Raw genomic sequence first — 12804 nt, 5'->3', positions numbered from 1 at the left:
ATTTAGAAATAAAAAAAATCACAAAAATGTGATTATGAAAAGCTTAATAAATAAAAGAATGTATAAATTTAGAGCACTCGTACAAAAACATGCAGACGTTTACATTCGGCCTGCACATTCACATTGTTTACTTAATACTCTTCATACAATGAGAACATTAAACAGGATGAACGTGCTGTTCATTCTGAATTACTGTAATAATACATCTTCAGCTGACACTTTCTCTATTTAATGTCAAATAGATGTATTGAATCAGAGCTCTATTGCCACATTGTTTTATTCCTATTAGCATAAAGGAATAATCACCTGACTCCGGTCTGACATATGTGTGATAATAGACAAGCGCACAACACAAGTGGAGAAATATTAAACAAATGACTTTACAAGTAAAAATAAAATACTGTCGGAATGACACGATTAAACACGTGTAAAGATGTTAAGCACAACTTTGTCCACACATAACTTACCAAATCTAGCATACTGAAAACACTGAAAACATTACAGGCATTCAAATGAGGAGATCGCTTCGTCTATTGGCTTCAAATTCAGTCTTACTTTCACTTTGTTTATTGTTACTGGTTTATCTCAGAGCGGCTCCGGTTTGACCTTCTTTGACCTTCGTCAGCAATTGGAGGGGCAATCTCACGCTACGCTATCTTCAGACAATCGATTCAGGCGGCATGCGGAGCGCGGGTCATTAAATGTTTCACTTTTCAGAGACCGCGTTGCATTTTGAAAAACACGTTCGCCGATTTCAAAAGGTGCTCTTCTTCTCGCTGTCAGAAGCCCGAATCGAGGGCCGAGTGACCAACAGCTGGAGCATGTGTGGGAGTGCGAGTTCGTCCACGGCTGTTTGACGGTCCAAAAGGCAGCAGATAAGGAGAGCAACGGAGCGGAGAGGATCAAACCTCCGCTTACATCTCAGCCCGGACCGGACATCAATCTCACGGCCAATTATTTCTTCACTTTGTGTTTGAGTTTTTTATGGATTGAAAGCGTGACATTTTTTTTTTTTCCTCTCTTACTTTTTGTTGCTTTACTTTGTCAAAAGTGTCTTTCTCTTTCTTCTGCTCTCATTAACTCGATGTACCATTATTTGATATCCGTGGCTGTTGCTGCGAGCGAAAGTTATACAGACAGTTGTCTGCAAAACAAGCAACGATCAGTTGATAGGTATGTGTGCTCTATGAGCGTCACTCTTTATCTACATCGATGAGCAGAGGAGAAGCTGTTTGCACATACTGCACTCTGACCCGTGCAAATAAAGGAGACGACGACATGCACGAGTATTCACAAACACCCTTACATTGCTTACATAGTTGTTGAGTTTATATTCTGTACTGATAAATGTGCCGTGTGCTTATTTGACGGTGGGGGTCTCCCTCACAAGCCGGATCCTGGGAAGATAACGGGCCGTGACTGTGGAAAACACGGCTCATGGGGGTAAGAGGTGAAAGGTCAGGGCTGTGAGCCCTGCTTCCTCTCCGCTGGTCAAGAACAAATCTGAAGGCGCTCTGGACAACATGACAGAGTCCAGTGTAACATTTGTTTGTTCTCAGAACATAATCATAGCTGCTGCCTGTGTGGGATGCTGTACGGAAGGGGGCCCCTATGTGTAGGGGACCCTTGAGAGAGGCGAGATCGAGGCTATACTTAGCATCACATCTTGCCTCTGACACCGGCCCCCGAGCTTACAGCAACAAGATGTCCATGAGAGTGGAGCGGGTTGCACAGATTCACAGCATTCCCACTCTCTCTCTCTCCGCTCTGTTCTATTCTGATCAGAGTCAATAAGTTCCATGTGGGTTTGTTAAAAGCCGTTGGAGGGTAAGGAATCCAGGGCACAACTTGTTTCTGGAGTTGTTTTTAAAAAAAGAAAACGGCACAGTAACACCAGCCCACAAGTCCCTCGACCCGTCTCCAACCCGTAGCACCGATGCCGCAGGACGCCTAGATACCGTGTTTTTCTCCCACGTATAACAGGAAGGAGGATGGGAAAGTATTGGTGTCTTATTGATCTCTCTCTTAGTTTTTCCTCCGATGAACATATGTGAGCAAATCCACACACCAGAGTCCCGAGGGTCGTGACTCTGGTGAGCAGAGTTTATGACGTCTGGGGAGCTCCGGTTCCTCCGAGGGTCAGTGAAGCTATAAAGACGTAAACAGATAGCCCGGTCCTTCCGTACTAACGTAGCGCTCACACAAATAAGCAGAAACATGTGGCACCAGAACTGCTTCATAGCATTATGTGTTAATGCAATCACTCGCCGCTCAAAGCAAAAGGAGTTCCTCGACAGAATCATTTCATTTCTTGTTCGTCATTGGAATTTCAATGTCAGCGTCCCAGCTTTTGTTTCAGGAAACAATGAGTGCATCCCTTTGGGGTCAGATTTAATAGCAGTTACACAACTTGTTCATCACTGACCAAGGAAGTGGGGCTCATTGAATTGTTTACTGCATGAGTCGATTTCTGACTTGGTACAACGAATTGAGTAAGTAAGTTGTAGCGCAACATTAACAAGAACAGAGTCTACGCACAGGCCCAGTGGAGCGTTGAGCTAAGCAACAAACGTGCTGACAATGCAAACATGCAGCGTTTTGGTTTGTGTGGCATGCTAACATATATATATATATATATATATAAAATATAACGTTAAATAACACAACTAACATGTAATGTAAAAGTATTAAGTAATTGACAACATGAAATCATGAAAAATATATTTATTTTTGGTTCTAAATAACTGGACAATTCTTCATGTCACACAATGCAACAGCAATAGTCCTTCATGTAATCATTACCAATCCATGTGCAGTATTTTCAGCAGATAAATTACAGTAAATACAAGCACCGTGCACTCATGACTGTGAAAGTTGTCGCACAAAAGCCAATAATTGTTAAATGACACAAACAGAAAGACAAATCTGCCATCTGTGGATGAAAAGACTTGTAAACAGCAGTGGGCGTGATCCTTGTTCCTGTCCTACTCAAACTGACTCAGCACTGAGGAACGTACTAGGACCTTTTCTGTGGAAATAAAAATGATGTGGGCCGAAGAAATGAGAATGGAAATGTTGATGAAAGACTTCCTGAGTAATGATACAGGGTCTGTAGTTCTGAATGTGGCCTCAGCTGCGTGTGCTGTACAGGTCTTCATCCTCGGGGTTGGACTGGCCAAAGTCCATCAGAGCAGGGTCCTGCTTGAAGCCAGAGCCCCCTGGAGGAGAGCAAGAGAAATGCAACAACATCTGTCACAAGCACAGAAATACTACAACAATAAACCCATAAGCATCAACTGAAATAACAACCATATCCATGTTAGAACCAACTAAAGAATTAATCGTTACAACTAATTTATTAAAGAGTACTCAGTGTCCCATCAATCTTCTGTGATCATACAATACCAGTGTACGACCAGGTAAAACCACCAGGTTCAGACATTCATCATGGTGTTTAGATTTAAAAACAATAGTGAATTATTTTACTATTCAAACTCATTGTATTCTAAAATAACTTACGGAAGGCCCCCAAAAATACGTAACTCAACTGTACACAACATACTGTACTGTGTACTTCTACATTGTAGTACTGCATTTACCTGAGAGAGAGATGTTGCTGGTTATGTTGTTCTCAAATTAATCACTATGTGTTTAACTGTCCAGCATCATATTAGAAGTTAAAAGCGCCACTTTGAACAGATGTTACATTTAAGTTTATTGTGCTGATAATTCTTCTATTTTACTTTCAATGTGCTGTTGTGTGTTTTACCAGTTAGAGAAAGGGTGCAAAGTGAAGTAAGTTGGCGTTTACCGGGGGGCCCCGAATCACAAAATCTGCCCCTCAAAAACACACCCAAGTCACGGTTACCTGCGGTTAGAGGAGGTCATTTCCAAAAAGACGCATTAGTTGCTTGATTTGACATAACAGCCTGGTTCTTAGGTAGAGCGTAGACTTAATTAGGCATTTCACTGGCGCTAAAGTGATTAGTGTTATAATTTAGTATTAATTTAGACACCGGGAAAAGACACCTGCTCGTGTTGACTCCCGGGAAGTGAGGAGTTCAGTGGGGAAGTGAAGCCGATAAGACGACCTGCTGCGGAGCCCTGAAGCTCCGCCCACATCGCTGTGTTGGTTTATTCAAAGTTTATTACGATGTGTCACCAGCACAAATTACACCAAATGTGACAACAAACTCCCGCGTCTCTGGAGACTCTAGCAACACACTCACCAAATGTGGAGCAGATGAACGATTGTGGAGATAAGCGGCATACAGACAAACCAGCCGGCAGAGATATCTGGCCTCATGGTAAGATGTTCAATGCAGTGATTATGCAATACGGGATCATTGTCTTTCTGGTCAGGTTCATTTCAGGCTGTCCAGAGAAGGTGTCTAGAACATGGTGGAGTTTTTTAAACTGCATATAATCAAATGTTGACTCTGGTAGCATTACATCCCTCAAGGTATATTTGGTGAATATCATTCTTTGCGATCTAATAAATTGTTTTTCCATTGGCCGAAGAGCCGGCTTGTGACCGAAGAACGATTTGACTGAAAACTGTCTGGAAAGTGAACATCACCGCTCCTAACAAGCACAAGACCCAACACATTCAGGTGTTGGGTCTTGAGTTTAGGGAAATTCCCGGAAAAGACGCAGTGTGTGTGTGTGTGTGTGTGTGTGTGGATGCCCGACTCTCCACCCAAAGCATTGGTGTAGTGGTGTTCACAGTACCTTTGCTGCCTCCTGGTGCCAGCTGTGGTGTGAGAGTCTCGTCCACAGCAGCAGCTTGTGGCAGCTCAGTTAACTCGGGTTGGACAGAAGGTTCCGGCTCAGCTGATTCAACAACTGGCACTGAGGAGTCGTATCAAAATATAACACAGGATCAGCAGCACGGACATGACCGAATGCGTTTCCACCATTATGAAAGCCATCGTCACATTATTAACATTCATAACGTTCTCAGCTACCTCTTGGCAGTTAACAAAGAATTGGTGTATAGTACAATAGTTTTAGGATTTTCTCCACACAAGAAGCTACATTTCCATTGAATCCACTTCTGTACCAACGGTGGGTTTCCAAGAGCACTTCCAGGTCTTTAACACTACGAGCAGAACATCTTACGTACCTGTTGGCTCATTTGAGGCTTTTGGAGTTGGTGGTTCCTCCACTGGGACGACCTCCACCGGAGCGGCGACCTCCACCGGGACGACCTCCACCGGGACGACCTCCACCGGGACAGACTCCACCGGGACGACCTCCACTGGAGCGGCGACCTCCACCGGGACGACCTCCACCGGGAAAGACTCCACCGGGACAGACTCCACCGGGACAGACTCCACCGGGACGACCTCCACCGGAGCGGCGACCTCCACCGGGACGACCTCCACCGGGACAGACTCCACCGGGACGACCTCCACTGGAGCGGCGACCTCCACCGGGACGACCTCCACCGGGACAGACTCCACCGGGACAGACTCCACCGGGACAGACTCCACCGGGACGACCTCCACCGGAGCGGCGACCTCCACCGGAGCGGCGACCTCCACCGGGACAGACTCCACCGGGACGACCTCCACTGGAGCGGCGACCTCCACCAGGACAGACTCCACCGGAGAAGCCGTCAAGGTCTCTGGTTCTAAGCTTGGCGTGGGCTCAGCTGGGCTGGCGTCAGTGGAGATATCCTCTGCTGCTCGTTTTGTGTCTGAGGGCTCCTCACTTCCAACAGATGCATTGATTTCTTCAGAGGTTGCGATGGCCGTTGTCTCTACTGGCACTGAATGTGCCACTGGACCTGGACAGGAGAGGAAATAACGCAAACCAGAAGTAGCAGCCTTTGTGTTAAACTAAAGAGACGTAGACAGAGAGACAAGCAGACCGAGATCAATATCTACAATACCTGCGTTGGTCTCTGTGGGGGTCTGGTCGGGGTAAATCTCTGGTTCTACTGACGACGCCTCCTCTGTTATGACAGCGACAACAGACTCGGCTGATTCAACCTCTCTCTCTGGGATTGTAGAGCTCTGGGCTGAGCTGGGCTCTGAGGCCTCGTCAACTACTGCAGCTGTCTAACGTGGACAAAGAATAAAACTCATTTAAATCTGTTGATCGAAGGCTTGAATACATTATTGTATACAAAACTATTATTATGAATTTCACCGTTTGATTAATCACAACTAAACTGTACTTGTCAGTGACAAAAGAAACACATTACATTTACAAACCGAATTAAGCACTACTCAGTTTTCAGTTCTAATAGATTCAATGTATTACACTGACTGGAGAAGGGGGGTGTGTGGGTGTGTGTGTGTGTGTGTGTGTGTAATTGCCTACATTAGCATTTTACATTTCAGGTACATTACATTTAGCTGGCACTGCGGAGTCATTACAGTGAGATTAAGTTTTATATGAAGATAACAAAGTTCTTCAAGCCACATTGTATGAAGCACAAAAGGGTAAGAAACAGAAACAATGCAACCATCATACAAGGGCAAATTAATGGGAAAGGAAATTCATAATAAACCCTATGAGAGGCATGAGGGATTTCTTTGAGAAAGTTAAGAATGTAGGCGGAAATCATTCAGTGGAAAGGGAGTTACCATTAACACACACACACACACACACCCACACCCACACACAACCACACACACACACACACACACACACACACAACCTGTGGTTGTGAAGCAGCAACGTCTTTGATGTCCTGCGACTTGGAGCTGAGCAGTGAAGACACTGCAGCGCTGCTCCACTGCCCGACAGCATACACCTTCTTACCCGTCACCTGGGTAGCACAAAAGATAGTGGTTGTGTTAGAAACTAAGGACTTTGTTACTGGCAACAACAAGAGGTCAGCATTAAAAGTAGGATACCTTCAGCACAGCCACCGTCTGAGCCGGGTAGCACACTGAAGCTCCTGCACTCATCAGGCCCAGTGGAACGGCTAACCTCTTGAAGTGAGAGCCTGAAATTAATGTTTACAATGAAGAATAACAATCAATCCAACTTGACACAGATTAAAACCTGGAACCAAACTTAATCTGGTCCTGCTATTGAGAAATGTCCTCTAACTGACTCCCCACAGAGAGATTAAGACTGCTGAGAAAAACGGAAACTTAACCTCTTGCGTCTTGTGCTTCTTTGTGGAGGTTTTTGGGGACTTAGTTGGCAAACTATGGTCTGTAAACACTGATGATCTGTGCCAGCTGCATCAGAGACTGAGTAATCCTCAGGTTAAATGTGCTGCAAGCAAAACAGTCTCATACGAGCGCCTGCTGTGTGACACGGATGTTATGGTTCACAAAGTGATTGAGTCCACGGTATGTATTATTCATACTATTTTACATTCAGACGTCCACATCATGGTGGATGAATGTGAGGATGTATTATGAACACCTGCTACCACCACACAGCTGCATGGAACAGGTCTGCCTCATCTAAAGAGAACCTGAGCTAGCTTGCATGCTACTATGACATTGCAAAACACTCACGGCAGATCCTTTCTATTTATGCAAAATAGCAAGTTTCTAATACAACACCGATGCATCTAAATACTAGTGTAGACTTCCTGTGAAGAACCATGAATTATTTACCAACTTCCATGGCACAAAGGGAAGTATCACATGGTTGCCTAGGAAAGAATGTAATTTGAAAAAATTCAATAAAGGTTAGATTATATATTATTAGATTAGAAAACTTTATTAATCCCCAGTGGGGAAATCTCATCTGCCACCAAAAATTTAAATGAACATATGCTTAAATATTGTGTATATATATATATATATATATGATGTGACTCTATGCGACCATTTATGTAGATACACCTCAAAATGTTTGTTTTGAGATGGAATGCAGTTTCTTTATTATATTATAACATTGTTGTTAAAGAGATGGAATAATAGATGACAAAACCATCGTTCCCAGCAGGCCTGAAGTGTTTGTGATATCGTGACATGAGTTACCTTTCCGTGTCAAGAACATGCCAAGTACGCCAGCCATGGTGACGGTTCCAAATCTGGGTAGAAAACCCGGGGGAGGGTCTTTTAAGTAATAGTACACATCTGGGGAAAACACAGGAAAACAGTAAACATGAGGAAAAACCTTCCTTCAATTTCTGACCTTGTGAGCCCTCTGCTCATATTGTCATATTACACTTCACAAGCAGTAAGAGTGGTAATATATAAATAATATAATACATAAATAATAATATATAAATAGTAATACAATTAACAGCAATATTATGTGTAGCAGTATCATTACTGTAAGACGCACTAGTGCTTTTTCTGGGGACACAGTAAAGATGTTACAGATCAGGTGGTTGATGTGACCGTACATACTGTAGCACCAGTACATGCAGTCATAGATAGATGACTCTGGTACACTATGCAAGGTGTGTTTCTCTGGTGTCAGTACAAATATGTGACTTTTGGGCACAGCGAGTTATGTTTTGAGTCTTAGGGAGGGAGAGTTTTATATTTTATATCTTTGACTCACCTTCTCCGGCATAGTATACATTCACACTTCTTGTTTTCACAGAGACACAGGCACCCTGCAGGGAGCACAGGAAAAAGCTGACGTGAACCACAACAACAAGCCATCGACAACACATCTACATCTGACTCAGTGTGAAGTGGGTTTTTTTCCCCATGTTGCACAGTATCAAACTGACAAATCTCCTCGCAGCAAACCTTGCAGCCGAGTTAACTGCATGAACGCTATTTCCTGTCTGACTCCTGAACTTTGCAAAGTCGCACCCGCAGCACGTGGGAGTGTGCTCGGTTACCATAAACTAGAGGAACAAAGATCGGGGTTGGAAAACTAACACTTCAGGTGCAAGATAAGACTTCTTCGGTGCGTTTTAGCTTCTGTTTCATTTACATAACACTCGTTCATCACCCATCCAAGGGTTGTTCTAAATACATACAGCAAAAATCGAAATACCTTAACAGCCTGGACCAATGGGCGCATGTGCTCTCTCGCTGTAGTTAACCCACTCTGAATAACACCCGGCCTCTCTGGAACAAACCGGGCCTGAGCAGACGGTGGCAGCGGGCTGTAGATGTTCAGCTGGGGATAGAGACAGAGTATTAATTAGTACATCATTTGGACGGGCAACAAGTCAGTTTTTCTCAGATCAGACCTGCCGACAAATCAGGGACAACCATACCTTTTCCCGAGTAACCAGTCCATCAGCGGGCACATCGCTCACAGTATACACACGGATGGAGGCTATGCCCATCACCGTTGGGACGGCCACCATCACCACCTAGGACATATTAATAATAAAAATGTTTAAAGTGGCTGCACGGTGGTGTAGTGGCTAGCACTGTCGCCTCACAGCAAGAGGGCCGCGGGTTCAATTCCCGGTCGGAGCGGTCCTTCTGTGTGGAGTTTGCATGTTCTCCCCGTGGCAGCGTGGGTTCTCTCCGGGCTCTCCGGCTTCCTCCCACAGTCCAAAGACATGCTGCAGGTTAATTGATCTCTAAATTGCCCATAGGTGTGAATGTGAGAGTGAATGGTTGTATGTCCCTACATGTGCCCTCGATGGACTGGCGGCCTGTCCAGGGTGTCCCCTGCCTTCGCCCTATGTCAGCTGGGATAGGCTCCAGCGCCCCCGTGACCCTAATGAGGATAAGCGGTATTGAAAATGGATGGATGGATGTTTAAAGTGTTGCAGCGTTATTAACGGTCCGCTCATCGCAACAACACACAGACACACATCACTGCTAGACAGATGACTCATGAGGACCAGAGGTAAAGATTGAAGATCGTGTATGTAAACGTGGAACAAGCCCAATGCACAAATACTCCTTTCAAAGTAAAAGTCCTGCAGTCATCATTTCACTGAAGTAGAAGAGAGAGCAACACGTGTGACAATAGTACATTATTAAAGCATCAAAAGTCACTCCCAGTGTTATTCTTATACGATTACATATATAATATTATTATTAAAGCATTGCCACGCAGGCACTGTAATGCTCAGCTGGAGCTCATTCTAAGGACTGTGTACAGTTGGGTACTTTAAACTATAACATGCGTCGCGTTTCCAAACGTTACCTAAACACAGCGCTTATGTTCGGGTGTTTTAGCCGCTTATCACTGCTGTAGTCGGCGTGTTTAACAGCTAGGGTACGTGCACGTTAACCCGCAACAAGGCCATATGTGTCGTGAAGTGACACCCAGACCTTCGTGGTGTTGTGGTGACATGTCACCGCATCCCACTAAGCTAAGCTACGTGGGCTGCAACGTCTCCTCCGGCCGTGTTAACAGTCTCATGAAGGCAAACGAAGCACAAGGCTCGCGCGTGTCAGGTAATTCACGGTAACGTTAAGGCTACAGGTCAGACCGCCGTCAGCTCGCTGACGTCTCGTTAGCACGACTCCTTCTGCGAGGCTAACGCAGCAGACGGTAGTCAGCGACGCTGTTTTCACGCCGCGTGCGCGGCTCATCTGGAGAGGGAGTCCGTCCGCGTGTGCAGCAACGAGGACGGACTCTCTATCCCCCGCTCATTCATTAAAAACACACTTTGACGAAGAAGTAAAGTCACGCATTCACCTTGGCCGCCATGACAGCGCTCCTCCTTCTTCTTTCGGCTCTGATGAGCAGCTTGGAGGGGCTCGGACACACGGTGTGCTGCTGCCACCTAGCGGACAGAAGACGCTCCTGCAGCGGATATGTGCTGCTGCTCAAAATGCCACATTTAGGGAAATTGTGCATGATATTGTGTTTTATTCGGGACAGGGCAAGGTAGGCTGCGGTCCACGGGTAAATGTGGCATGACTTAAGTACAATACAAGATGAGGTGAATCTGGGATTATTGTGTCGCCATAACTTCTTTCTGCTAGTGTCAAAAAATGTAAATATATTTGTCATGATGTGCTCATATGTTACATGTTCCTAAGTTAAGTACGTGTGGTATTGTTTTCAGCATAGTTGAGTGCACTGGTTGCAATGGACGACGGGGACTCAGAGGGTACAGTGACATTGCACAGAGGGTGGTGGGTGGTGCTTCAGAAAGTATGAGCCCATCAGTCAAGAGCTACCCTACCAGGTTAATCTAGAATGAGATGGATGCTCTGGGTGGATGTATGCATAATAGTCTACCTGTCTACAACTCTTTAGGTGGATGCAGGTGGGGGTCCAGCTCAAATACATTTGAGATAATACAGATGTGCAGAAGACCATGTGGCTTCCTGGTTCATTAGATGACCACAAGTCAACACGCTGTAATGCTGTTTCAATAAATCCAAGAAAGGGTACACATATACAGATCGTAGCTCATAGTGCAGAGGATTCAGTTTATTGAAGTCAAAGTTTAACAACTTATGTTTACAATCTGTATTTTTTGTAATATATATTCATATATATGAAACCAAAAAAGGCTACTTTAGGAAGAATAAATGTAATTTTCTTTCTTTTTTAATATCATCTTTAGTCAGTTTAATGTACAGAATAACAGTAAGCTAATAGTATCCTTGAAAAAGAGCAATATGTTCCTTTTTTAATGTCGCAGTGCAACTTACATCTTACACACCTGTGCAATGTACCATGAGGTGTACACCCCTGAAAGAACACACAGTGGAATCTCCCTTTTCGGCCTGTTTCTGCAGGTCTACACACACAAAGATCTGGGAGGGATAATACAGTCTGTGCCTACAAATCATAACTCAAACTTCTTTATCTTCCGTGTGTCGCCTGCTCAGCGGAGCGGCGGTTGGGAAAAGGAGACAACACTACGGATGAGAAACAGAGAGAGGCCTGCAGACTAAAACTGTATTGTAGCTCTTCTGCAGCTGTGTGTGTGTAGGAATCGCCAGTGTAGTTAGTCCATTGTTGCCAAAGAGAGGGTTGGGAGGCACAGGGAAAGTGCTTGCATCATTTAGTTTCTTTGTGGTACTCTCAAATTAACCATTCAAAAAACATGACCTATATCTCTGGGGTGTGTTTGATATTTCACGACAGTGTGACATGATGAAAAAACCTGAACCTATACACTCAAAGAACTACGGTAAAATATGAAGAATAAGTACAGATAGTGCTGGATGCAGCAGGTGCTACGCATGTCTCTCAGAGTCTTCGACACTGGATGGCACCGTTGAGTCCTTGGCCCGATAATGCGGATGAAATGATTCATCCAGGTTTCACAGACATTACAGACCATTTAGTGTGGAGGTCTTTAACTGCCCAGTATCGACCATATGCTTAGAGGGAATGTCAAAATAGCTTTCTTTTTTAGAAGTAATGTACTGCTTGTCTCTCAGGTAAGATTCCTGAAGCCTTTTGGACATGTCTCTGTCTTTCTATGCAAACCAAAACACTGAATTGAAACCTCCTGGCAGGATGCTAAAGGAGGAGCTGCATCAGATCAAGTAACTGAGCAGCAAAAAGGCCCGCCGCAGTTATCGTACAGTGTGTCTTCAAACCCCATCGAATGAAAACCGAAGAACACTTCAAATCTATGAACATACAAATAAAAGGTCATTCTTCAACAGTACCTTTGCATGTATCATGCGCTACAAGTCGAATTATCTTGCAATTATGAGCTGAAGATAAAAAAAGGAAGGCGGGGGAATAAAGAACACTAATGATCCACAATAATTTACCCTGTCCAATCAAATCAGTCCCAGGACTTTTCTCATGCAACACATCACCAGGAGAGGGGTCAGCCGGGATGTAAAAACTGGCAATTGTGGTGGTGGTTGTTGTTGTTGTTTGCCTCCTAGTTGTTCAACTGCATCTACAGAGTGAAGAGGGGGACACTGCAAAACCTTGGCATAGAATACATCATACTTTACATTATATTTATGA

General features: G+C 44.5%; 1 protein-coding gene across 4 annotated transcripts; it reads right to left on the bottom strand.

Moving 5' to 3' along the window:
• Positions 1-2707: 2707 nt before the first annotated feature.
• On the bottom strand, positions 2708-10629 carry apool (apolipoprotein O-like). Of its 4 annotated transcripts, none has more exons than XM_034544023.1 (12): positions 10552-10629; positions 9164-9262; positions 8938-9063; positions 8491-8545; positions 7959-8057; positions 6870-6961; positions 6671-6781; positions 5897-6065; positions 5349-5791; positions 5126-5177; positions 4732-4851; positions 2708-3218 (listed from the first exon to the last, which is right to left on the bottom strand). In XM_034544023.1, the coding sequence occupies exons 1-12, from the start codon at positions 10561-10563 to the stop codon at positions 3130-3132; spliced, it is 1467 nt and encodes a 488-aa protein (XP_034399914.1). In that variant the 5' UTR covers positions 10564-10629; the 3' UTR covers positions 2708-3129. The 4 variants fall into 4 exon arrangements, with proteins under 4 accessions (XP_034399914.1, XP_034399911.1, XP_034399913.1 ...); XM_034544020.1 differs by having other exon boundaries at positions 5126-5504; positions 5541-5791; XM_034544022.1 differs by having other exon boundaries at positions 5126-5429; positions 5589-5791.
• Between the last annotated feature and the right edge of the window lie 2175 nt (positions 10630-12804).

This window comes from Cyclopterus lumpus, chromosome 10 (assembly GCF_009769545.1).
Source record: "Cyclopterus lumpus isolate fCycLum1 chromosome 10, fCycLum1.pri, whole genome shotgun sequence".
Classification (NCBI taxonomy): domain Eukaryota; kingdom Metazoa; phylum Chordata; class Actinopteri; order Perciformes; family Cyclopteridae; genus Cyclopterus; species Cyclopterus lumpus.
This window is presented reverse-complemented; position numbering and strand designations above follow the sequence as displayed.